Source organism: Arvicanthis niloticus, chromosome 16 (genome assembly GCF_011762505.2).
Source record: "Arvicanthis niloticus isolate mArvNil1 chromosome 16, mArvNil1.pat.X, whole genome shotgun sequence".
Lineage (NCBI taxonomy): Eukaryota > Metazoa > Chordata > Mammalia > Rodentia > Muridae > Arvicanthis > Arvicanthis niloticus.
The window spans coordinates 36217172-36244712 of record NC_047673.1 but is presented as its reverse complement, the minus strand read 5'-3'; the positions used below and the strand labels follow the sequence as shown (position 1 = coordinate 36244712).

At 39.9% G+C, this 27541-nt stretch overlaps 1 protein-coding gene and 1 long non-coding RNA gene across 11 annotated transcripts in view; one reads left to right on the top strand and one right to left on the bottom strand.

Moving 5' to 3' along the window:
• Positions 1-245: 245 nt before the first annotated feature.
• The window catches only part of Lrp2bp (LRP2 binding protein), a 27834-nt gene continuing 538 nt past the window's right edge, over positions 246-27541 (bottom strand). Inside the window, exons 1-11 of one of the 9 annotated variants that reach the window (XM_076914102.1) lie at positions 27036-27176; positions 22655-24182; positions 20219-20293; positions 18230-18350; positions 17396-17508; positions 16272-16385; positions 9422-9564; positions 9237-9342; positions 6819-7042; positions 4455-4629; positions 246-2532 (exon numbers count right to left, since the gene is read on the bottom strand). In XM_076914102.1, coding sequence (XP_076770217.1) covers positions 2467-2532; positions 4455-4629; positions 6819-7042; positions 9237-9342; positions 9422-9564; positions 16272-16385; positions 17396-17508; positions 18230-18350; positions 20219-20248 — 1092 coding nt within the window. In that variant the 5' untranslated portion in view covers positions 20249-20293; positions 22655-24182; positions 27036-27176 and the 3' untranslated portion in view covers positions 246-2466. Of the gene's footprint in view, positions 2533-4454; positions 4630-6818; positions 7043-9236; positions 9343-9421; positions 9565-16271; positions 16386-17395; positions 17509-18229; positions 18351-20218; positions 20294-22654; positions 24183-26676; positions 27177-27541 lie in introns of those variants that run through there. The other 8 variants (XM_076914103.1, XM_076914099.1, XM_076914101.1 and 5 more) reach the window with 8 other exon arrangements.
• Positions 18011-27204, top strand: LOC117721408 (uncharacterized). 2 transcript variants are annotated; one of them, XR_013104391.1, is made up of 5 exons: positions 18011-18110; positions 18395-18516; positions 20892-20994; positions 26281-26390; positions 27095-27204. It is a non-coding gene; the product is annotated as an uncharacterized LOC117721408 (long non-coding RNA). The 2 variants fall into 2 exon arrangements; XR_004608439.2 differs by having other exon boundaries at positions 20868-20994.

The window sequence follows — 27541 nt, the reverse complement described above, 5'->3', positions numbered from 1 at the left end:
TACCACACTCAAATCCCTTTTTCCTCACTATTCAGAGACTTCGTTTTTATTTATCCAACATTGCAAATGGCATTATCTGGCTCAGTGGTTCAGAGCACTGGCTGTTCTTCCAGAGGACCCAGGTTCAATTCCCAGCACTCACATGGCAGTTTACAATCATACTCCAGGGGAATCTAACACTCTCGTCTGGCTAGTCTCGTGTGTGTGTGTGTGGTGCACAAATATACATGTAGGCAAAACACCCATACACATAAAATAAAATTTAATTTTTCAAAGGAAAATGGCATTTGATTTATAAATAAAGTCACACCAGCTAATATGCTGACAAAAGGGGAATTAAGATAACCTTTAAACCTATTGTTTTGAATACATTTCACAAACATAGCACTACACAATTAAAACATAACTTTTACTGTTTTCACTGTCACCTTTTTCTTTAGTAGATTTCATTGACAGTAAGATAGACTGTTGTTATTACATTTTCTTTGTTTCTGAGACAGTTTCATTATACCCCTGGCTAACCTCAAACTCAAAAGATACCCACCTGCCTCTGCCTTCCAATTGCCACCTAGCCTGCTAATTTAATTTTTATACAATATTTAGATGTATGTCACAAACATAAGGGAAACTGTCTGCTAATTAATTTCATAAGTATTTAGAAGTTTCTTCAAAGTGAAGGAGAGAGTAACAGAGTGAAGAGAAAATCTACAAAATAGGAAAAAATTCTTCTACAACTAATAATAACTTTAATATCTATGCTATACAAAGAACTACAAAAATTAAACAGTAAAACCCAGAATTATCCAACCAAGTAGATGGGCAAAATTAACTACATGTTGCCCAGCTATATCAATCCTGGGTGTGTGCCTAAAGGATTCGGACAACACGCTGCAGAGGTAAACGTCCATATTTACCTCTGCACTATTCACAGTAGCTAGGAAATGAGCCAGCTAACATGTCCATTTACAGACGAGTGGAGGAGGGAAACGTGAAACCAGCGCAGTGGAATCTGATGCATCCATAATGAAAAACGACATACTTTCAGGAAAATGGATGGAACTAGAAGCCATTATGTTAAATAAGACTCCGAAGGGCAAACCCATGTTTTCTCTGACATGGAGCCAAGATTTGAAAATGTGTGTATGTATAGAGCAGTGTTTGTATTTATCTATGTGTTATTTATAGCTCATGAGAATAGAGGATCATAAGAGGAGAGGAGGGGATCCCAAGGGAAGCGGGAACTAAGTATAGGAGAAGAGGAGATCAGCTGGGGAAAGGAAAGGGGCTGTCTGTGGGGGTGTGGCTCAAGGAGGGAGGGCTCTGAGGAAGGGGAGGGGCTGTCTGTGAGGGTGTGGCTCAAGGAGGGAGGGCACTGAGGGAGGGGAAGGGCTGTCTGTGAGGGTGTGGCTCAAGGAGGGAGGGCACTGAGGGAGGGGAAGGGCTGTCTGAGGTGGTGTGGGCTCAAGGAGGCAGTGAGGGAGGGGCTACTGGTGGGGGTGGGACCCAAGGGAGGGAGGGCAGTGAGGGAGGTGAGATCACACATATGAGGATGTCTTGATGAAATCCATTTCTTCGTGTGCTAACCTAAAAATTTGCTTATTAAAAAAATCTTTTATAAGTAAGCTTTCTTAGGCTAGATTACAAAACAATATTTAGATGTAGTTCTTAGGTTAATACTTTTATGAGATTTTCTCATATTTTATCTTGTATACAAATGTTTCTAAGATTTACAAAAAATTGTAGAAAATGAATTCAAACAAAAGCATATTGCTATAATTCTTCATCTATGGGTCTTAATGGCTCATTAAATTAAGATCTTTGAGAGCACATTTGGAGGGACATGATACTAAATCTTTAAAATTTACAAGTTAGCCAATTAATTATCTATAAGAATCTTTAAATAAGTTATAGAAACACCATACACTTTGTACAAAAAGGATTTGAAAGTCTAATCCTTAAATTTTCTTTGGCCTTCATTTAATTTTCTGAAAAATTTGAGATGACTAAATATATTTTAAATTAGCAAAATTCATAAAATTAAATGCTAAAGAAAACATAAGACTTAAACTTCAAATTATGTTTTTAAATTGGCAGCACATATACTTTGGAAATCACAAAACTCAATCTGTACTAAGTAGTTACAGACACTGCATTTAATAAGGCAAAGAGGTATTTGCTCTTGGCATGCTTTCGAGCTCATACAGTCCAGGCCACTCTACAGGCTAAGAGACTGGTCTCTGAATACTCTTCCCAGCAATTTGGTGTCTAAATTTTAGTTTGTAAAAATTGCAGAATACAAATATAGTAACAAAACTAAAATTTCTGTAAAATACCCCGGATTATTAATATAACAGGGATCAGACAGTAGCTGCTGTGAACATTCAACACACATTGTTTCAAATTAGAATTGATGGTCTTTGTTGAAATGCTTTGTGGTCTAAATTCTTTGACGGAATGCATTGTGGTCTAAATTCTCTGGTGAATAAGTAAGGAGTGAAGTTCATCTGCCAGTGTAGGGTTCAGACGGCAAGCCTTAAAGAGAGAAGAGAGTTGAGTAGTTGATAAATTCTCATTGCTTGGTTCTTCTTTCATTAAAAATAGACAACATAAATAAATAATTTTAGACTTAAAACTAAAAACAAGAATTATTAAAACAAAAGAAATACATGTCAATTTGGACTCAATTATGTAATCAGCTGAATCTATAATTTTATTTTAAAGTATAAACTTTTGTTATGCCTAAGTTGTGATAAGGTGAATGATTCTAAAATGTCAAGTGTTTGACAGAAACATCAGAGGTTCTCCAGTACAATCACCATTTTGAGCAGACATTGTCTCTTCAGTACCCAGGACAATGGTCTTACAGGATTTGTTTAGTTGTTATCTTCTAAGAGAAAACATTTATATTTGTTTCTGAGACAGTGGAATCAAAAGGTTCTTCTTTACATTAGGCTGGCATTTTCCTGCACATACTTTATAAGCATTGTAGGTCCTAGGAGAATACACAATGCTTGGAGAAGCCTAAAAAGACAAGTCTAGCCTAACAGTGAGCGGAGAGCAGACATAAGCCCTGGCCTGGGGTTCTGCCATCTTACTGCCCTACCTATGGCGTGGCCCCAACTCCCCTTCCTCTCTGCCAACACCCCCAGTTCAGAATCCACCACTGTCAGGATCCCCTCAGGTTTAGCTCTCAATTGAAGTATACTGTTTGTTTTCTCACACCTCATACAACTTCCCTAGTTGGCTGCATCTTCATGATCTCCACTTCATCAGTATCCTCTGTAGTATAGGATGGCCTAACCAGGTACTGTGTTCTACCTGCCGTGATGGTACACAGAAACGGGGCCACTATCTCCCAAAAGGTGGGAAACAATTCGGATATTGCTGTTGGTTTACAGATTTTCCAGGCTGTTTATACCAACTATCAGGTCATTCTAAACTAGATGTTCTCCCATACTTTATCTACAGTGGCATACTATGGGTAATCTAGAACAGGAAACTGTATTGGTTTTGAAGATTTATGGTGCAGAAAATATTTAGATTTTTTTTAAAAAGTTACTTTGTTCACTTTCCTTATTTGCCACGATGGTGTGGTGGGAAATACCCCTAGACATCAGTTCTGTTTCTTACTTTGGAAATGTGTTTAAAGCACAATAGTTCTAAACTGTGTGCACACTAGGATGCTCTAGAGAGCTTTGGTAGATATGGTGGTATTCTATTCCCAGAGACTATAAATTAATTCTTCTGAAATAAGGCCTGGCATAGCCTCTAATTCCAGAATCTTCAGAGGCCACAGTGGCAGAATTGCCATGAGCTCCAGGCCAGCCTGGGCTACACAACAAAGAACGACATGTAGAGGTAATTGTAATGCCATTCTGATCTGTGCTCATGAACATCACTGACGGCAGGCGTGCCTAGCTTCCTGTTTTAAACATTCACTGCAGTTACTATTGCAATAGGTATCTGCCAGCCCCACCCAAGAGTCTTCCATCTGAAAGTGAGCGCTTGGATTAACAAGGGAGAAAGTAAATGATTACCTCACACTCATGAAACTTTGTCCTGGAGGTATTATTACTTTAAAAACCTCCATTTAATGACAATATGAGAGTGAAGATGTTGGCTTAAAAAAATTTTTGTTGTTGTTGGGGGTTTTGGTTTTTTTTGTGAAGACAAACATTTAAGCCCGGGGGCAATGACAGGCTTTTAGTTGCTTGCTGGTAACAGCAGATTTAAGGGGAATAATTTACATCAAATTGTAACTTTTATCATCTGAGCTTAATTACATTGACAAAAATCTACCAGAGCTGTGTGAACCTACACAGAATCACCAACACGGATGGATGGGTTATCTATCTGCACAGTGATTAGAAAGCCACCCCAGAGATCCATTCCACTCTCAAGGAGAAGGCTGTGGTTTCTAATTAGGAAAATTTCTGGTTTGTCCCCAAACTTACTTTAGAATAATAGTGCTTGGCAGAGGCTTCGTCTTTCGTAATGCCCAAGCCAAGCTGGAGACACCGCGCGTAGTAGAAAGATGCCATGGCCATGCCTTTGCTGATAAACTCTGGGAGACAGTCCGTGACGTGGGCTATCATGGGGATGTCGTGAACCTCATCATAGTCCGCTATCCTGAAGGGATGTGAAATTGTGAGGTTTAAAAGCATATCAGACATGGATTCTGTTAGCAGAGAACAACCTATGGAAATTCTGTGCTCAAAGTGATGTCCCTGCCCTTTTGAGAAGTTTGCTGTGTGGTGAGGTTATGTAACCTAGTCTGCTAATAGCAGGGAAGCACAAACTAGCTCACAAGCATCAGTATCATCTTGTAGATAAATTGACTAGGGGTTAAAAAGGATTCTATAATCCCTGTGTAGGGGGCACAGTCCCTTAGTGACTGGACTCCCTAGGGAATGTGTATTTTAACATGGGCACAGCCATGTCTGGAACCCCAAGGCCTCAGACCCGTGAGACAATTGGTAAAGCTGTAACACATTTGGGCCAGGCTGAAAAGACATGGCAAAGGTTTCCTCAGCTGTCCAAGTATGAGTGTTTATGGATGACTGACTGGTGTGTGCAAAGACTAGCAACTCCAGCTTCCTCCTCCTCTCACATCTTTGCAGCTGGAGACTTTTCTGTACAGATACTTCCAATCCAAACAACACCCAGAAGTGTTAGCAGAACCCCACCAGATCCCAGCTTTGTTGTACGTGGGTCTGTCCTTGTTCATTTCCTTGATGTCTCTCACCAGGATCCCATGATCCAAGCTTGTAGTTCTTTTGCTACTTTTGGGTTCTTTCTTCCATCCTTCTTTACCCTTTCCCTACCCTTCCAAACTCCTAACACTGATAAGAGAAAAAAAGGATAGAGAGGAAAGGAAAGAGATCCCTGAATAAAGGCAGGGGCTGGAAAGGAGGTGACATTATCATTAGAATACTTCCTGCTGACTGGGGCATTGAGTTCCTTGGGGCTTGTTTGATCTTTGCCATCAGGATGTCTAATTCTTTTTCTTCTTTGTGCACAACTACTTAACAAACTTTGACTAACAACAACCAACCAACACACTACCAACCAACAAATCACCTCTTGGGCCCAAGCATTTATATATTCTCAGAAAAGTACCCAGAATTCCAAATATCACACAATCACAGAAACTTTCTGCAGCTGGCAGACATCCCCCCCCCCCCAAAGAAGTCGATGTAAGTCGATTGTAAGAACTGTTCAGAATCTCAGCCAGGAGGAGCACTTGCTAGGGGTACGGCAATGGCTCTTTCATGGCCTGCTGTCCTCCAGTGTTCAGAAGAAGGGGAGAACTGCTCCTTACTTTCATCTTCTCTCAATCTGTCACTCTCTGTGGTTAGTGGGATCAAGACTGGGACACTGATCAGCACACCCATAGTCTAGTGGCCCGCTCTAGATTGCCCTGAACTGGTTTTCTTAGTCTGTTACTGTTTTTGTACAGTATGGATAAATATATGTAGGACAGAGTGCAGCTTTATGGACTCAGCAGAGTTTCCAAAGAATTCATAAAACATTTGTTTAGGTCTTTGATCAATACCATCTATGAGCCACTTTACAATCAGGAAGCATTTTCCAACCACACAGTGACTTTACTGCATGACTGGGGAATTATAAAGAGACCAAGACTTCCTAGTCAGCAGGTCTAAAGTTGTGTTTACACTGAGAAACCCGCTTCAGCTAATAGCTATGAAATCTTGAAGGTAAATGGTACAGAATTGTACTTTCCTATGTGGTCATAACTAAACACACTGGCTAGTCACTAAAAATGTAACTGGATTAAATTTTCAGTTTTCACTGGCATCTAAGGTAATTGAGCAGTTGTCATCGAAATGCTGCAGGAAGTTTTGTGGCAAGTAGTTAATGCCAAGATAATACCAGGGACACCAACATAAGTCCCTCTAGCTTGTCATCCAAACATTACTGTGGCTCAAAAATGTCCCCTTCGACATTCAGGTGGGACTAGTGTCAAGATTAAAGGGTGTTCAGGTCTCCTCATTCATGAATGAGGGTTTCCCTCATTCAGGGGATTAATACCCTTCTATAGAAGCCTGCACTGCACACAGCCTGGGGGCACAAGGCAGGGGGGCGGGGGGGGGGAGTTGGGGAACTTGCCCTTTGACATTCTGCATATGAGGACTCAGAATTCCTCCCCCTCTGGAGAAGGCAGTTTTCACCGCCAGCAGAACTTGTCTGTACCCTGGTTTCAGACTTCTCAGCTTCAGAAATGTGAGAATTTCTATCCATTATAAACCACCCATCTGTGTTGGTGGGGTAGCAACACAAAATGAACTCAGACTCACCTTTTGGAAAATGAAACACACTTGGTGAAAAACTTCATCTTGTAGTAGTACTCCACAAGGGTGCCCTGGGCATAGACATTCCCTCGCTCGGCTGCCTCCCGTAAGCAGTGAAGGGCGGCGTCAGTGTCTTGGCGGATTCCCTGCCCGTAAAAGTACATGAGACCAAGTGCACCCTGAGACTCCAGACTTCCATTGCCACAAGCTTCCGAATGCCAGAAAAATGCCTGAGAAATCACAATGTCATTATATTATCAGCATGATGAAATTAGGAGAGTTCTAGAAAGAAAAAAATTCTAATTATAATTGTATAATTATTGGACATATTTCCAGAAATTAGTTGTCCACGGTTGTCCTGGACTATATGTATATGTATGGGCACGGAAGCCATGTGCTTTATCGTTCCAAGGTGAGTTTCACAGGTCAGCATTGTTCCTGGCAGAGGAAGGTCCCCTGTCTTGGGTTTCAAGCTTTGCAAGTTTGACAGAGTAAAGGTGGAGAAGGTATAACCTAGGAACTGACAGAAGGTTTGCACCTGCAAGGAGGTGCACTCACAGAATCCCCAGTGGTACAAAGGAAGAGCTAGTGTGTGTGTGAGTGTGCGTGTGCGTGTGCGTGTGCGTGTGCGTGTGCGTGTGTGTGTGCTCCTGTTGCTATGACCAAACACCTGACAGGAAGCAGCTTCAGGAAACAAGGCTTGTTTTGGCTCACGGTTCCTTCCCTCAGTGACAGGGAAGGCCTGGCACCAGGAGCATGAGGTAGCTGGGTGCTCACACTGCCTCCACCCACGTTCAGGAAGCAGACGGTGGGTAGGAAGTGGAACCAGGCTATAAACCTCAAGCTCTGCCTCCTTCCACTTCCTCCAGTGAGGTTCCTAAAGATTCCACAACTCTCCAAAACAGCGCCACCAGCGTGGACCAAATAATGTTGAAACATAGGAGTCTATGGGGTCATTTCACACTCGGACCACAGCAGAGTTCTGGCTGGATCTCAGCAGGTGCTGGCTGCCAAAATCAAAGACAACTTAGGCTGAGCATCATTTGTATTTGTTACTTTTCTCATTTCAAAGGCCAAATACCAGACATGTAAGAGAATGGTTTATTCTGGCTCAGTTTGAGAAGGGTACAGCCCGCCACGAAGGACAGTCACAGAGGCAGAAGCTTGAGAAGGCTAGTCACACTGCAACCCCAGTAGAAAGAGAGATGAATGTCCTTGCTCAACTAGAGTGCTAATTCTTATTTACTTTTTACATTTATATGTGAATGTGTGTGTGTGTGTGTGTGTGTGTGTATACGTGCATGTGCGCACACACATGCATAAGCATGTGATGTGTGGGAGTTGGTTCTCTCCTTTCTCCTGTGGGTTCTGAGGAGCAAACTCAGGTCGGCAGGCCTAAGGAACAGAACCCCCCACATTTAGAGAAGGTCTTCTGATGTCATCCTAACCTAGATAACCTCTCACACATAAGTGCATCCATCCTTAGTAATTCTATATCCTGACTAATTATCACGTGACCATTTGCCTACCACTGAATCTGATTTAGAGAAAGTAGGTCCAAGTGGTTGTTGGAACATTCCTGCCTGTTACCTGCCTTTTAGGAATTTGCCATTAATCCTTCACTGACCGGTAGGACTCAGCCTTCTAGGATTTTTTTTCCCCAGTCATCTTTGTGAGAGTGTATTTTGTCAGAAATACAGTGGCTTTAGCTTTTACATCCATGTGTGCTTTACTCACCCGACCTTTAGTACTTCCTTAAATCAAAGGGAGCGTTACTTTACTCGTGCTCAAATGAGTCTGGCCGTTATTTCAGGAATACCTCTTTTTTTTTTTTTTTTTTTTTTTTTTAGTTTGCAGAGTCGTGCTTTGTTTATGTAACCTTTCTAGCATACAACAGGTTCTCATAGCCTAGTCTCCTTTGGTAAAGCAGGAAAGGCAGAGACTGTTCAGATGGGAAAGGTTTGAGCTGAGCTTTGAGATTTTTGATGCTCAATCTTGACTGTAAATTTGATTGGGCTGAGAAATTCTGAGACAGTGCAGCACACGTCTGGGTATAGAGAAACACTTCCGGAAGGAAGCACCCTGTCTCTGCTTCGGGCTGCAGTAAGGTGAGCAGTAAGTAAGGTGCTCCATCAGATATTGGTCAGGATGACAGAAAAAAGTCTGACACAAGGTCCTGGAGTGTGAGCTTCCTTCTCCTTGTGTAGGAGATGTTAGACATACATACCCAAGCCTACTCATTCCACAGTGTCTTCCCTGAAGAGAACCGGTGAGACAGTTATTAACCTAGATATAAACAATTATCAGTCTGGATATACTGCTCCCTTTAAAGAAAGAAGGTTGAGGTGTGGTTCAGCATAGGCGAGGCTGGGGATTCTGCCAATACCAAATAAACACAAGTCTTAAATGGGACTGGGCAGTTACCTTTTCTAACTCTTTGGGCTCCTTCATTGAATAAAACAATCCTAGAATACTTTGAGCCTTCACACTAGCTTTGGGGTTTCCGTTGTCGGCAGCAAACAGCCACAGTCTGAAAGAGACACCAAGGGAGGTTAGTCTTTGGTTGAGCATTTTAGCAGCACATAAGCTTTAACTCGAGGGAAGATTACCTCTCTGCTTCCTCGTCTGATCGCTTCACCCCTTTTCCTTCAAAATAAGCTCTTCCGAGGTTGTAAGCAGCCGCGAATTTCAAGTGCATTGTCTGGGGGCATGAAGAATCGAGGATTTTCTTCATATAGTTCACTCCTTTTTCCTTCCACAAAGGAAAAGAACAAACAAACAAAAACACTAGTTATTAGTTTTACTCAAACCGAATGTCTTTCTTCCTGTATCATACATATAGCGTTCAAGTATTAATATGGTGTGTGCAAATCACAAATCAGTGCTTAGGAGTATAACTGCTCTGGATGTTCAGGAATAAAGACAAGGAAGGAGAGGCTGTGTAAAAGTATGTGCTGGCCAGGCATTCCTGCGGGCTGTGGGGTAGATAATCTTATACTTTGTCTCAATCCGACCTGTGCTGAGTGTGCTCATTAGTAACAAATGTCCAAATGTCTGTCTTTATATGACAGCTGCATAGCTGCAAGCTGGCATTTTAATTACAAGTGACAAAACATCTCCTTTGGGTAAAGGCACTTGTGAATAAACTTAATAATTTGAGTTTGATAGTGGAAGAAGAGTTCTACTCTGACATCTGTGTGCATGTGTGCATGTGTGCGTGCGTGTGCGTGCGTGTGCGTGTGCACGTGTATGCGCGTGTGTATACCATGCTGCTTTTGCAGAGGACTCTAGTTTGATTCTAGTTTGATTCCCAGCACCCAACTTGGTGGCTCATATCCACCTGTAACTCCAACTCCAGGATATCTGATCTCCCCAGGCAGCTGTGCATGTGCGCCTGTGTGCTCACACACACACATATGTAATTAAAAATAAAATCTTTTGTTTTAAAGGTCAAAATAAAAGAACATCACTAAAACATTCCCTTAGGCCACCGAAAGGTCACCTAAGTTGACAGTTCCTCAGTTGACTGCCCTTCTCTCAGAATCTGCCCCTTCAGTTTTTCTAGTCCAGACTGTGTCTATTCCATGGTGTTATTACTCTTCAGAAATGACTTGTGTTAGCTAAACCAAGTCAGCTAAATTGCTGGCTTTGGACAGGTTCCTTCCTGACCCATGCACCAGTGTCCAGTCAGTTCTGGGTCTGCAGAAATGTTTGTCTGATTTCCTTTCTTTTGATCCTTGGTCATCATTTACGTTTCTGCTTGAATGTGACTCCTCTGTCTGATGTTCTGTATTCAATGCAATGCCCTTTGGTTTTTCACCCAATACCTACCATTTCAAACCCTCCCCATATCCCCAAGTTTGTTCTCCTGACCTGGCTGCTAATGCTGAGGGGAGGAGGACATAGCAGACAGCCTGAGGCAAAGGCCCCTAAGAGAGGTCTGTTGGGAGCCTTGAGTTTAGTTGGTAACTTCAACTGTCACAGCTGGACCATTTTGGAGAGCACACAAGGTAAATTGCCAAGGCACCCAAATTCTTACATATTCTGAATTCCACAATGCTGCTTTCAGTCTCCCCCTCTTCTTCTGTTGCTCTCCCACTGAAACTGTTGGTGAATGAATAAAATCCACACATCCTCAGTCTTTTCTTCACTCTGTTTGCTTTCCCTGACTAAACTTTGTGGTCCCATGAAACCCTCTTTAGTGAAGGTAATACATTGAATCTCCCAATATATTATAACATTAAATATGTATAATATTAAATATATAATAACACTAAATATGTTATATTAAATATATTATATCAAATACATATGTTGAATATGTTCTAATGTTAAATATTTTATAATATTAAATATAATAACTATGTATGTTAAATACGTTTAATATTAAATACATTATAATATTAACATATAATGTTAAATATGTTCTAATATTAAATATAATATTAAACATGCATAGTGTTAAATATGTTCTAATATTAAATATGTTATAATATTAAGTGTATTACAGTGCTCAAAGATGGAGCTGGCTTTATTTTCACTTTCTTAGCTTCCTTATTTCTACCCTACATATAAGATAAAGTGACTACTTTATAGTTAAGAGAACCCACAACTTTTTTAGTTCTGTCATTTTCCTGGTCACAGGTCATCCTCCAACATGAGCAGGAAGGTTTTGTCTCAGAAGATAGATTCTTTCTTTAGTAAAGTTCCTTGAAAACCCACTGAAATTAAGACCTTGATAACAGTGTCAGCATGAGACCACAAGGTCAGATATTTGCCCAGTCTGCTATATCGATCTGATACCTGGGCATATTGCAATGAACAAAATAGACAAACCTCCTGCCTTGTGAAGCTGTGTCCTAGTGAGAGATAAAGAAGTTTTTTTTTTTGTTTTTGTGGGTTTTGTTTTTTGTTTTTTGTTTTTTGTTTTTTTTGTTTTTGTTTTTTTTTTTTTGTTTTTTGGTTTTTTTTTTTTGTTTTTCGAGACAGGGTTTCTCTGTATAGCCCTGGCTGTCCTGGAACTCACTCTGTAGACCAAGCTGGTCTTGAACTCAGAAATCCTCCTGCCTCTGCCTTCCAAGCTGGGATTAAAGGCATGCCCCACCACTGCCCAGTGATAAAGAAGTTAAAGAGAAAACAAATCATTAAGTAGCCATTGCAGCTATGAAGAAATAAAGGGTGATATTTTACAGTCCAACCATAGCAAGCTTCTAAGAAAAAAAATCTTAATAATTACCAGGATTAACAAAAGGCAGAAAGACGGTGATTCTCCGTAGGAGAAAGATGGGACCAGCCCACTTGTCTTTCAAGAGAAGACAAAGCAAACAGAACACACAGAAAGGGGTAAGAACAGGTCAGAAAGGAGTTGGTAAGGTTTTGCAGAATCATGAGATAGCTAAACCAGGAAGCAGTCCCTCACAGATGATAACAGAAATGAACAAGTCACAGATTAGAGTTGGTGGTTTATTATCTCTTTGGGGAGTTTAAGCTGTCCCTTTTTTGATAAATTCTTTCTGGTTAGATAAGAATATCTTAAAGATTTTAGAAAGATGCACCCACCATGATTGTAATTTCCTTCTAAATCCCATGTTAAATGACCCTTTAACAATTTTAATGGTTGAGCCTTGATATGATTTAAATGTAAGCAGGGTAGCACTGAGTTAGAAAGCACAGATAAAAATAAAACTAGAACTTAGAAATCACTTTCATTTTAGAGAAAGACACGGAAAGTTGCAGAGTTAATGTGTCATGAATATATTATTATATCAGCTTGCTTCCTCACCCATAATTACTCTTAGGTCTTCCAATTCTGAACTAATTTTGCTAGTCAACTGACTGACACCTTGTTCCTTCAATGACAGCAAAAAGAAGCACATAGAATGTTCAGAGAGTGAACATTATACTGGATCTTTGTTTTACATTTTATATTCATATTTCATTAGTGTATGTATGTATGTATGTATGCATGCATGCATGCACGCATGTATGGATGTATGTGAGGGGTGAGCACATGTCATCATGTGTGTGTGTGTGTGTGTGTGTGTGTAAGTCAAAAGACAACTTGGGGGAGTCAGTTCTCTCCTTCTACCATGTAGGTCCCAGGGAGTGAATTCAAACCCTGAGGTTTGGCAGCATGCACTGTTACCCACTGAGCCATCTCACATTGATGCATTCTGATATCCTGATAACATTCTTTCAAAGCACATTGGGTTTTATAATAATTTAATGTTGATATAAAAATAATATCCTTGAAAATCTAGTGGGTCAAGGAAACCAGCTGTATGAAGGAGAACACATCCAGTCTTCCCTGTGCTGTGTACCATGCTACTTAATAAATGCAACAAGTCAAGGGAGGACAAATTGTGTGTGACAGCCTTGTTTTGCTCCATGTTAAAATGTCTGAATCAATCACAGAGTCAATGGGTGTGACGCTTTCCAGTCATCTCCTCAGATTACTGGTGATTAATCTTGCTCAAGTGTTTTCTGGAGTGGATTTTAATTCTGTTCCCTAAAAGCTGATTTATTATTTGAGGACATGAAAGATTGATGAAGTGAGGATGTCTATTTGCATTTTGGACCTAATTATTTTACTTTATTCAGTTCACAGAGCTGACAGAACTAGAACATCACCTGGGCGCCAGCAGCTCCTCCCCTGAGGGAGCTCCCAGCCCTGACTTCAGTAACTTAATGCCTCTAATGGGTGATTGAACTGGGAACTGCTTCAGAGATAGTTAGGATGTTCTGTTGAGACTGAGAGACATACTTGAGTCCTGTCTCCTATGTATAATTTTCTAGCCGCTAAGTGACTTGTTTATCTCTAGCACTGTTAATGGGCAAGTGTTGGCTACCCATATTTTCTCTGATTATTTTAGTTGATACACTGACTTGCCTGGAGAAGCTGGATTTTAGCTACTAAAAGATGTCTCCTAACTTTGATTAAGTTGCTTCCTCTGTCCAAACAGCATTCTTTCCCACTATGCTAAAAAGCATAACCAGAATGGTTCAGTTTGTGTCGCCGGTTTGATGAAAACCTCCCTCCCTAACCACACCTTTGTATCTGGCACATGTGTCTACCTTAGTCCACAACACTTAGCTTTACTAATGGACTGCCTCAGACTGCCAACCCTTTCCTACTCAGCTTTGATTATGCAGCTCCTCTGACTGTTTTGGCATCATCCATAATGTTTAGGCATTAGAGACTGAGCAAATAATACATTAAGCCAATGAAATTAGTCTGTGCTGTTCACAATGATAAGCATATAACTCACTGACTGTGTAATAAGTCCTCCTAATATAGAAAGTAGAGAGGGAGCTTTTGTTTACATTATTTAAGGGCAGAAGAGGGCATCAGATCCCCTGCAACTGGAGTCACAGTTGGTTGTGAGCTGCCATGTGGATGTTGGGAATTGAACCCAGGGCCTCTGGGTTCAAACAGTGCTCTTAGCCACTGAGCAATCTCTTCAATTTGTTTGTCATTTTAAAATTATTTTATATCATATATCTATGAATATGTGTACATGTGTTATGGGGTATATGGTCACATTTGAATATGGTGCCCAAGGAGTTCAGAAGAGGATGTTGGTTTCCCTGGAGCTGGAGATACAGGGAGTTGTGAGCTGTCCAACCTGGGTGCTGGTAACAGAAACTGGGTCCTTTATAAAGAGCAGCACATGGTCATAATCACTCAGCCATCACTCCAGCCCTCCTTCAAGAGAAATGTTAAAAATAACTATAAACCCTATAAAGGATACTAAGGCACAAAGAAACTCTACTGCTTCAAATATTAATTTGAATACCGATTTCTAATTTGTGTATTTGTAGATAACTTGGGTGTGGAATTGGTATATATTGTATGATCTTTTTGAAAGTGTTTATGTATATAAATAAATATGTATATATGTGTGTTATATGTATGTGCATAGACACACATACACACGCAGTACACACATGTGTTCTTCTTTTGTCCTTGGTGATTAGTTCCAAGACCATCATGGGTACAAAAGCCATGGATAGATGCTCAGGTCCCTATACAAAGTGGCATAATGTATATAACCAAGATACATCCTGTTATATATTTTGTTATTATAAATTGCTTTTAAAAATACACACAGAAAACTCTAATTACATTTTCATGTTTTTAATTTTTATTACGCCTTAAAATAAAATTTTAGTGTAGGCACACACCTACCATGGTGCATGTGCAGAGGCCAGAGGCCAAGTTTGGTGACTTAGTTCTCTTACTATGAGCTGCAGAGCTTGAGGCCAGGCTGGCTGGCGTGCTCCGCAAGCACCTTTACCCTCTTTGCCATGTTGTTGACCCATGTTATTGTCTAACCTAAGAATTTTGGGAGTCCTTTGTCAAAAACCATAACCTCTGTTACCATATTAATGCTTGTATCATAATTGTGTAACAACAGAAAGTTCACATTTGATGTGAATTGATTCACAAGGAATTCAATTCCTAGTTTCTAAATCTTACCTGTATCCATATAGCTTTGTAATCCTTTTTTAAAAGATAAGGGAAAATAATTTCAACAGCATGTTAAGAGCTAATAATAGGAAGGAACCTTTTTGTTGTGAATTACAGAAGTTTATAAATGACCCTCAAAAACTCACAACATGCAAGTAAGAAAATTATGTCAAAAATCAATGTAATTTTTCAGGCAAGATGATCAAAATCGTTCCCCACACACCATGCTTGTTTTCAACTTTGGCATCTCAAAATTTAAAACTATAGACATTTGTACTATTTGTACAGTATATGAGAATTCTTTTATGTAAGTTTTATGTAAAATTCCTAATGTGGGAGTTGATGGGAGAGCTATCATCTCTCCTGGAAACAGAAAAAGGGACGTTGGTAACCGTGAGTACCATGCTCAGAGAAAGGATCTGAGCACCTGCTCTTCCTGGACCACAGTAAAGTGAACTCAGTGGTAAACTATGTTCTTTGGGAGAGATGGAATGGTCTGAGTGGCAGTGGATGTTATTGCACCAGACCTGCTCACCATGTGAACAAAAATATAGAGGCACCGTCAACATGGAAGCCTTTCTTGAGGATAATGCCTTGTTCATATGGAAGAAGAAATCATTGGAAAGATAGAGCATGTCTGTCGTAGTTGGGATAGCCATTCAGGTCAAACACAAAGATAAGAGAGTGTCTGTCGTAGTTGGGATGGCCATTCAGGTCAAATACAAAGAGGCTCATTGTTTGACAGCTGAATCTAGTTATGTCAAAAAGCTGCTAGTTTAGGTTTGGAGCTGAATGGGGACAAAGTGGAAGGGATAAAAAGAAATTAACTTTGTCTTTTATATATGTGTACAGTGATATCAGTATCCATTAGAATACTAAAAATGAAATATTAACACATTAAAATAGAGATTTTTAAAATACAATTCGATTGCATCAAATAGCCCATTGGCAGTGAGATATTAAACACCATGGACAAAACGATAACTTACAGCATTTGCGGTGGTCCCCAGCCCATCATAATACATCACTCCTAGCTGATAAATTGCTTGATGGTCTTTCTCCTGGATTTCCTCAAACTGTGCTAAGGCTTCGTCATACCATCCCTGAAAGCCACAGAGAGTATTTATTTCATTTTATTATGTGTTTACAGTAAACCCAAACAGAAGCATACAATGGTCATTTCTGCCTAAGGATACAGTTAACAAATGATTCAGCCATATTGGAACTGAAGGCCCAAACTGAGAAGATGGTGTCTTAGGCCATCAGGCCATCTCAGAGAGGTTGTGTAAACAAGCCTTCAGAAGATATTTATAGAGTAAATGAAGGTACCAATATCAAAGGTTAGAGAAAACAGAATTGGTGACTAACGATTTCCTGAGTACTCAAAGGATCATGAGGGGTTGGGGGCTATCCTTCGGAATACAGTGAATAACTGAAGCTCTATTACTGGAGCTGACATGATAGCACACAGAAGGTTTGTTTATTTTATTTTATTTTTTATCTCTACCTATGGCGCTATCCCAGCATAATGTGGATAAACAAGGAAATGGTCTCCTGCTGTATAGGATATATGAAAAGCTACTTTTCATACCAAATAATCAGGGACTTCAATTAGTGTTCATATGCAAATAGCTTATAAATGATACTACATATTATAAATAAAACCATAAAACTTACATTTTCAACTTAAAGTGTGGAGATGGATTTTCCAAAATGATGCCTTTAGAATAACTTTTGTGAAGAAGGTTTAGGTATCTCTTTAATCTTATATCTGTGTGCCACACTTAGTGCCGCAACCACTGCCTATGTGATTTTGCTGGCATAACAGTGTAAGAGACTGACTTGAAAGTTTTGTGGGGACCATCTTCTGCCTCTGCTTTGTGTGCAGAGGTGTGTGTGGGTGGAACCCAGGGTCTTGTCAACCCTGTCCAACTGCTCCACTACTATGCTAACAACCCCAACAATTAATCCTAACAATACAATTATACCAAAAGAAGAAGGAGGAGGAGGAAAAGGAGGAGGAGAGGGAGGGGAAGGGGGAGGAAGAAGAGGAGGAGGAAAAGGAGGAGGGGGAGGAGAAAGAAAAGATAAAAGACCAAAAAACTACTGGTACCTCTTCAAAATAGAGTTGGCCTCTTAGAAAATATGCCATAGCATCCCCTCTTCTTATTCTTTCTTTCAGGAACTGCAATGCTGTGTCCACCAAATTAGCGTGGCGGTAATAATCTGATTCAGAAAGTTAAAGACTGTGTTAGCTGTATGATGGGAAGGTTCTCTCTTGAAGCCACATGTAATGTAGACTTCATTAGATACTGTCAATCTCATTTCCTTTCCAACTTCTAGTTCCTAACGCTTAGCTCAGAGAAAGAATATAACCTAAATAGAATCATGATCGCAGTACAACACACACCTGGCATAATCAAGAAATGCTTATTGCGTTTGGGACTAGGGTTCACTGCCAGACAGGCACTCCAACGAAGTCTCTGCATTCACTGGGCAAAGCTGTCTGTGAGTGAGTTAAATTCTTAGCCTGAGCCGTATTAGGACTACTAATCAAGTGAGCTAGCTGGCCATCTCAGTTCAGTTTTTAAAGCTTACATAAAAATAGCTTCAACTCTCCATTTGAAGTAAAGCACAGTGTTGCACTCTCTGAGGGAAGCAACATCTGGCATCTCTTTTTTAGAATGAATCCTTAAGTGCTGAGGGTGAAAATATAATCAGGTTTGAATTGTGAGACACCTCCAGGGTCATTTTGCTGTCTGAGTAAGGTCACTTATCTGCAGGAAAGCCAGAAAGGATTATAACATTAACCACCTCCTGGACACCAGGTATACATTTTTTTTTGTTGTTTGTGTGTTTTGTTTTTTTTTGTTTTGCTTATTCCTAGCATACATGGAATTTCAGTAAAAATATATTCCAAGCAAGAATTAAATATTCAGATTTATACCAGGCTTTTCCTTCTTCCATTGGAAGAATTTTTGTTGTTTAGCAGCATACTGAGATAGAGAGAAAGGGTTTTTGGGCAACTTCTCACTGGTCAGTTTCATCCTGTTTCTACAACGTGGATCCTGTAAATAAGAACACATACGGTGATTACAATTTCTTCTTCCAGGAAATCACAAAGGGAGACTTCATTCCCAGTTGGAACTCATCACAGAAGCATCTGCCCCACATTGCCTGGCCAAGGGACCCTGAGCTAGCAACAAATCCTGTCTGGCTATGGATTCACACTTGGTAAGCTGGCTGTCCTGTCACTCCTAACTGCTGCCACTCAGTGGCAACAGACTACACTGCTCACAGTCGCCATTCCTGTCATCAGGGACTTTCCTGTTACTCTAGCTGAAAACTGGCCAGAGTAATCCATTTCAGATGAAAGCACATGCCTGTTTTACCTGGGAGTACACTGTATTTTATCTCTGTTGCTCAGTTTTCTCTTCCAGTCTGTATTGGATTGGCATGTTACCAGATGGATCACTGCTGTATGGTAAATCAGAGCCTTCATATAAAAAGTCAGGGCCACCTCATTTGGGTTGAAGGAGTCCAGGTTGGCCTAAGCTGAGAGTAGTGAAGATAGCAAACTCTGTTGTTGCTATGCTTTTTTTTTTCTTTCTTTTTTGGTCTTTGACATTCTACTGTTTCAACTTACTTCCACCAATCAGGAGCCAGCTCCCAGGCAAGGTCTCTCTGATTGGTGGTCTACAGAAGCTCTTAAGAGAAGCTTTGTGTGATTGGAAAGCTGTATTTACATACTTACAGGATACTATTTTAGGCAATACGCTGCTTCATTGGATGAGAGTGGGACTCAAAAAAAAGGAGAAATGGTTTACTAAATTAGAAAAAAAAAACACTGAAATGTTTGTATGTGGGAGGAGTTAATTAAGAGTTAATTTTTTATCTGTAGTTTGAAATAAAGGGTCTTAAAGTGTCCTTTCCTTGATATACAAAGTTAATGGGCCCAACATGTGGGCAAAATATCTTTAATTCTAGCACTCAGGAGGCTGAGGTTAACAAGATATCTGTTAGTACAAGGCCAGCCTGGTCGACATAGTGAGACCCTGTCCACACCAAACAAAAAACAAACAAAGTTACGGGTTACTGGGCTGGAGAGATGGTTCAGCAGTTAAGAGGACCAAGGTTCAGTTCCCAGCCAACCACATGGTATCTCACCAATGTTCCTAACGTAGTTCCAGGGGATTAGATGCCCTCTTCTGGCTTGTTCAGGCACTAGACACATGTACATACACACATGCAGGCAAACACTCATACACATACTCATACACATAAATAAAAAAAAATTCAAACAAAAACCAAGTGTTTCCAGAGGATCTGAACTTTGTTCCCAGAAGCCTCTCTGTAGGGAGTGGCCACCCTCTTCTGGGCCCTGCTAGCACCCCACACAAGTGACAACTCTGCATGCAAACACACATACACATACTCATAAAAACAAATCTTTGAAAAGTAAAGTAATTGGATTATGTATATTTTAAAATCTAAGTTTCTGCTAAAGAATATAAAATTCCCAATAAACAAAGCCACATGTGTAAGATATACAGAAGAAAGCAAATCCAATTGTGACAGCCTACTGTCAACCAACTAGATGAAGAGATTTTATTTCCCTGAAGACATTAATACAGTGTGCTACTATTTAAAGCAGTTTAGAGCAGTGGTTTCTCAACCTTCCTAATGCTGTGACCCTTTAATACAGTTCCTCATGTCGTGGTGACCACCAACCATGACATTATTTTATTGCTACTTCATAACTGTAGTTTTGATAGTGCTATGAATTGTAATGTAAATATCTGATACACAACGCCAAGGGGTCACAGTGCACGGGATTAGAGAAACATCTGAAAATTCAAGAAAGGGCATTGGATATAAAACAAAGCAGACATAGCATTTGAACTCATAAACAACAGAAACTTCATTTAAAACTCACATTTTTTTTTCTGGCTACAATACTGCACATGGTTTCTGCTGTTTTAGTGGCTTTAAAAGAAATATTTCACAGGGTCTGAAAAAGAAGAAAAAAGATTGCATTCAGCATCTACTGAATGTCAGGTTTGGTTTTTTTCTAGGCGTTTTATACGTGCTGATTCCTGTAAAATTTGAGGAAATAGAGATTAGTTTGAGCACTGTTGAATCCATGAGGAAACTCTCAGGGCAGGGAGCTGATTTACCTCATCTTCAAGGGCTGGTGAGCAAGGCCCTACCCACCCATGTATTATTTTGTTTCATCTCTTAAGACAAAAAAGTGAAGCAAATGTAATTTTTAATATGTGTTAGAAATGTGTGACTTCCACTTTAAGAAGTTGGTCATTCTGACAAACTAACTCTGCAGTCTATACAAATCCATGCTACATCCTGTACCCTGGATACAGGTCTGACAACCCATGCTGTGAACACATGCCTCTTAGAGGAGAAACACAAGCCTTGCTCCCCAAAGATACTATGAAAGTGAGTCTGGTGCATGGTTTGGGGATTTTCTCTGAAATCTTGGTCCCCTGCCCCATAATGTTCATCGCTGTTGTCTTTCTTATTTTTTTTTTTTTTACTTTAATCTATGTCTCTGAATTGTCTCATAACAGCTATGAATGTTCTCCTTCCCCAAGGCCTGACTGTGGTCCCTACAGTCACGAAGCTGTGCCTAACAAAGCTAACTTCTGAGGGGTCATTTCTGCTCTGATTTCTAGCAAGCGGGACTGCTAGAAGACGGTAAGTCAGATTCAGTACTTTTTAAGATGAGGAGACAGAACTAAGAAAAGATTTCAAGTCTAATGTATTTATTTATATTTGTGTATGTATTTAGTCTGCCAAATTTTGACAATAAGCATAAAAATCACCAGAAGCCTTGTGGTCAATGCTCAGGTCATTTGACCTGAGTTGTATCATTCATAAATCATAAATATGTTTAGGCTTTGGGTGCAATGAAGAAATAAGAATGTAGATAGAGTATCTCTTCTGTAATCAGTTCTGTCATCTTTCTTCTCCCTTTACCCTCTGTTTTTGAAGAACTATGGGAATCCTATTTTAAAATAGCCAATTTCAGAAAATGGAGTCAACCTATTATAAAGAACATTATATTTTTCAGAATCATAATTTGAGAATTACAAAAATGAAAAGTAGATATCAGAGACATAAAATTAGTTAAGAAAAGATGAGATTCTTCAAGGCAGGCAACAACAACAAAAGCAACAAAACAAAACAAAAACAAAACACAAAAACTGTCAAGAGTTTCCTTATCTGTACCTAAGGCAGAAGTCTATGAAAACAGAGATGGCAATAATACATTCTTTTTGGCTTCTTCACACCAGGAAGGAGAGAAAGTCCCATGTGGGGTTTTATTACTAGAGAACAAAACAGAAAAGCTCACTCGCTGTAGCATGAACCAAACATCGTGTATGCCTCCTATCTGTTTTCAGTTTTTCATTAAATGTCATTTGATTTTCATACAAGTTTATCCTGTCTTCCCTTCTAGTATTAAACTACATATACAGATTTAAAAAGAATCACTGGAAGCTTACCAGGTGTGTGCCTACTATATTGTGAACTTAGAACATCCTGTTATAGAAACTGGGCATTCATTCATAACATAATCAGAAAAAAACCCATGATTTTGAATTTTTTATAACATTTATTTATTTATTACTCTCTCTCTCTCTCTCTCTCTCTCTCTCTCTCTCTCTCTCTCTCTCTCTCTCTCTCTCTGTGTGTGTGTGTGTGTGTTCATGCATGAGTGCAGAGGTCAGAGAACAAGCTGCAGGAGGTCAGTCCCCCGCTTCTGAGTTTGGTCCTGGGATCACACTCAGATGCTAAAGCCTTGGCACTAAGCGCCCTTACCCCTGAGCATCTCCATAGCCAGGACCTGTGGCTTTGTGAGGAAGAGTGGGTGAAACACACACAACATTTCCTTCTCAGGTCTTCTACATCCCTTCCTATGCCTCTGAAGTCAGCTGCTCTGAATGCTGACAACAGACCACACCACCTCTTTCTATGGATTTATTCTTAGCATGTCATGAGTCTGGCCGACAAACCACATAAATCATTGTCCTACTAAAGAGGCAATCCATGTGGGGCACATCCCTGCACATTATGACTGAATGTAAGAAGAATGCAAGGTTCTGTTGTATTCTTCCTTAAGCCTTTCTCAGGCATGTGCTTTCAGTTAGTAACCTTAAAGGATAAGGTCTTGTATCTACATAGACAGAGGGCAGGCTTGCTTCCCTAACAGGCATTGAATTGCCCAAGCTTAGAAAGCCTCTCAGAATGCTGTCTCCTGGATGTATCACTGTCCTAGGGGCCTTTTGAGTCACCTCTGTGAAAACTGAGGAACATGGTGGGCTGTGGAACTGGCTCAAACATCATGCTGACCAACCTGGGTGTGTGGTTTCCAGTGAGCAATAAAATCATCTGTCTCTGACCCAGGAGTCTGGTCTTCTGGCAGTCTCCGTGAGACAAGCCAGTAACAGTCATGTATCAATTGAAAATATAATCTATCTACAAGTGAGAGAAAGTTAGAGAAAATCATTTTCACTGGAAGCTCAAGACAATATGGAAGCAGGCAGTGAGTATCATTTTCTTTCCTTTCTAGAAAAGCCCATTTGTTTAGAGTACTTGCTCCCATGCTCTTCCTTTGGGGTGTGGCAAGTTTGCATCATCATTCTCTGAAATAAGAAGGAAAAGGTAGGAGTAAAGATGTCTATTACAACCCGCTAGGCTACAGTAAGCATTCACTGAGAGTCAAATATGGTTTTCCTATAATTTTTTTTCCAATTTACCTTGTATTCTGTAAACAATGAAACTGATGAAGACAGATTATATATTCAAAATCTTAATGGTAATTGCAAAAAAAAAAAAATAGGATTTGCATGCTTCATCCATCCTGTCTTTCATCAAAGCAGTTCCTGTTTGGAAATCTGTGTTGGCCAGTTATGGCTGCCAGGTCCTTTTATGAGTTCAGTATTAGGTGTTGGAGCAGGCACAGTGAGCCCAAAGTGTGTGTGCCACAGCATTTCCCAGACCCAAATTAACAGATACTTGATAGGCACTGTAGATAGAAAGAAGTAGGTGATTTCTCAGAGAGAGCATTGTGTCCCTCAGGGGTCTTTTTATGACAATAAAGAGGTTACCTGGTTTTGCCTCCAGGGTCATATTTGAATAGAGTTCAAGGGAACAGTTCACTATTTGGAGGTAGTACACTTTATAACACTACAGTTCCTCCCAGACTGGCCATGTGAGGGAAGGCACCAGTGACTATTTTCAGTTGGGCTCTAATTGTTCGTATGAGACAGCATAAACCACTGAGTCAGGCTTCAAGCAGTCTGAGTCTGTCTGCTCCACTGGGAAGTTTTAGCTTTCTATTTTTGGCCCCCTTAATTTGCCCTTTTACATCAGGGATTAATCCCAGAGCCTAACATATTAGGCAAGTGCTCTACCACTGAGCTTTTATCAGCTCCTTTCTTGGTGGATTTCATTTAACAACCAATGGTAAGTAGAAATGCATATAATTTGGTGATTATACACAGAGTATATGGAATGTTTGCACAGAAAAGCTCATGCACCGTAGAAAGATGATTTACTTTTAGAGATCAGGTAGTAAAAGTACATGAATAAAGCTCTTTAATTTGGAAAATTATTCCTCATCCTCTCAGCATGGCAACAGCTGAGCATAGAAACAAAACAAAAATCTGAAGCAGCAAAGCTTAAATTGATCTGCTGGCCTATGACTATGAGGAACACATCAAGCAGGGAAACTCAACTATCTAGAAAACAACCCCGAGAGACCCACAAGTTTGCTTGTCCTGCCCCAGTCCTCAGATCGTTCACAGGTAACACGAAGTTCCAGTTGTCTTTAGTCTTCTGGGAAAGGTGTGTCTTTCTTAGAGAAGTCACAGATTTCGATTCTAGATCAAGACAGAGAGGAGATATTTTCTAGGAGGAAAAGGTGGTCTTCTGTTTGAAACTGGGGGTTAGGGTGGGGGACGCTCCTGCTTTCACTGTCCCACTTTCAATCTGAAATGTCCTCTCCTGAGTCACACTCACCAGCTGGTGGAAGGTTTGAGAAAGTTTCAAAGGTGGAATCACTATGTCACTTTGGATCTCATCTTAAGTGTATTTTATTGCTGGCCATCCTCCCTCCACCCCCTCCCATTCCTACCTAGCCTACTTTTCCCGTAACCATTTGAATCTTATATTCCCCCCCCATCCCAAGGAAAATGAAAAAAATGTATGCATAAGATTGATCAAAGACAATAACCCACAGATATTAAAAATAATGCACCCCATTACAATAACTATTCTTTGTTTCCCGCCTTCTCCCTGTAAAGCTCTATCATTTGATCCTCCGGATTTTGTATAGTAAATTGGAATGTTTGTCAGTAATGGAGTGAAGATTCGAATCTATGTGCCTCTAAACAAATGATAGTTGCCAGTGCCAGTGTGTAATACTATGACTATGATGTAATTACTTCTATAATAAAAAATAACTTTAAAAGTTCTAAATACTTGGGTGACTTTCTTTTCAAAGAACACTCTACTTTCCAATTCCTTTGAGTAAGAAGCAGAATTTCAGCAAGGTCTAAAAATGGCTAGATGTAGGAAATTTTTGTGCAGAATGGCAATGATTTTTTTTTTTTTATAAAAGTCTAATTTTCTCAGAGATGAACACTGTCAATTATACCTGCATATGATAATTTAATGACGAAAATGGCTTATTGCTAGGTCTATAGACTCATGTTTCTAATCCCAGCATTCAGAAAGCAAGGGCAGTTGATCTCAAGGGATCTAAATATAGAGAAGTTGTCACAGAAAAGCAAAAACAAGAACAAAAAACTCAAAATCAGATTTATTAGATGATTTGGGAAGTCATGTTAAAGGTTGAAAATTCAACTGTTTAAAAAACTGTATATTATTTAAAGTTCCCAAGAAAATATACTCAGTATATACTTTGAGCAGACTTATCTTTATATTACCCATTGCACTGTTTTTTCATTTGGTTTAACTATTCTTTGGCTAGTAAGATCAACATTTATTTTCCTCCCCTTAGACACAAAGGTTAATTTGAATGGGATGCTAATATTTCAATGTATTTGAGTTTTTAATAAGAAGATATTTCAAGTTAAGTTAAAAAAATTATATTTCAACTATAGGAACATTTTATTTAAAAAGAAGTTTTTTTATGGGTGAGCACTCAGTAAACTCCAAGAAGATTTGGTTATTACATGAAAACTGCAATGAAAGGCATGGAGTACTTCTAGGAGACCCCAGAAGTCTCCAGAACAACGTAAATATTGCCATTGCCAAAGTACATGGGAAAAGACACCATACCCCATGGCTGCAGGGCAGAGGCACTATCTCAAAGCTTCTAGAAACTACCTGCTGCTATCTAGCTTTCATTGAAGGTGCAGTGCAGTCTGATGGGTGAGAAAAGACATGAGTGCTTCTACTTAGTGCTGGACTCCACACTACAATACCGACCTGACCAAGCATATAACATGTGTCCATTATTGCAACAGTGGCACAACTGTTATGTTGTAACTGTTTTCTGACTGGATTTGAAGCTGGCTCCTCAGGATAGAATATTATATTTGGTACTGTAATCCTGGCCCTAAGGTAGAATTTGCCATTGTTATTTTTCTAAATGGCTAGGTTTTCAAATAGCTCTGTGTGTGTGTGTGTGTGTGAGAGAGAGAGAGAGAGAGAGAGAGAGAGAGAGAGAGAGAGAGAGAGAGAGACAGAGACAGAGACAGAGACAGAGAGATATTCTCCTATGTTCCCTCCCTACACAGCTTTGTAATTATAGGTGGAGGTAGCTGTCCTTGTTTGTTTTGTTATTAATGTGGGAGCTGGAGACTGATCTCAGGTTAGTATGCAAATTACATTATAATCTTATGATAAAATTATATACATATAAAAATGTATAAAAATTAGATTATTAGATTTTATTTATATCTGTTTTATACACCTACACAACTAGAGTTAAATACAATTTTTCTTTTTCAGGCAATAAGGAGTCATGAGTGAAAAAAGTTTTAAGAAGCCCTGTTCTAGGGAACAGCCTAAGATTTTGGATCACCACAATGGGCAGTGTGTCTTAACGAGGGAATATACTGGTTAGTGAAACTAAATGGTTGAGAATTTTCTGATTAGTTGGGAGAACTGTGACTATGATAAACTTGCTGCTCTTTAAAACCAGCTTCATACCGGTTCAAATATCTTCTGTTACAACTATTGAAAAAGAATCCTTATTAAAACGGGAAACCAAATATTTAAATAAAACTTCCTTAGTGGCTAGGATTTACAGGAAGAAACATAGACTATTTTAATCTACACAGTCTTCTGTTTCAAATAAATTATACATTTTATTTGAAGTATAACCAGATGTTAATAGTTTCTTACCTTTATGTTTCTTTCCCCTTTTTAACATTACCTTTACCACAGCCAGAAGTCAACAGGGTTCATTACCGGGAATTCAAACTTTGTAGTTATTGTCATGAATTTTACCAGTAATGCCATGTTTGTTTTAAAATATCTCCCTAAATTGTTGTTTCCTCTGGTCTGTTTCTCAGACTTTATGGATTTATCATGACCTTGAAGGCTTTGAGTAGTATGGGCCAAGTATCCTGTGAAGACTCCTTTTGATCCAGCTTATTTGATGCTCTAATTTGAGTTCTGGGTTTTGGTGGAGCCCTTCTCAGGTCCTAGCACAGGGTTTCAGGGGTTCGTGCTGCCAGCATATCACTAACGTTAATAATCACCTGGCATGAATAGTATTTGGCTGCTTTCTTCACTGTAATCTTTTGTGTTCTCCTTTCAGTATTCCTAATAACCAGAGTGAGGACCATCCTCTTGGCAAACTCCTTGTATTACTAGCTATTTCCGGAACCAGGATGGTTTCGGGCCCTCAGGGGACGTGTGACAATGGGTGGCTTATTTCACAGGAATTGCCACCCTGCTCACAAAGGACCTGGCAGCACTGGCTGGTAAGTCACTTAGTTTGGGGAGAGCATCTCCTAAAGAGTCTTCTCGCCGCGACCTCTAACGCCCCCGCGGAATCCCGTTCCAAAGCATCCTGAGGCGCGCGCTGCAGTGGAGGACGTGAGGCAAAAGGACGTGACTCCCTCGGGCCAAGCTGGAGGCAGAGGACCCAGGCCTGCGGAGTGGATGGGTAGGTGTGGGCTACTTCTGCTTCTCTCTTTTCCGGGCTACGTGCGTGCTCTCAGACACAAACCCCAGCACAGGCGACTTCCGCTTCTCCAGAGAG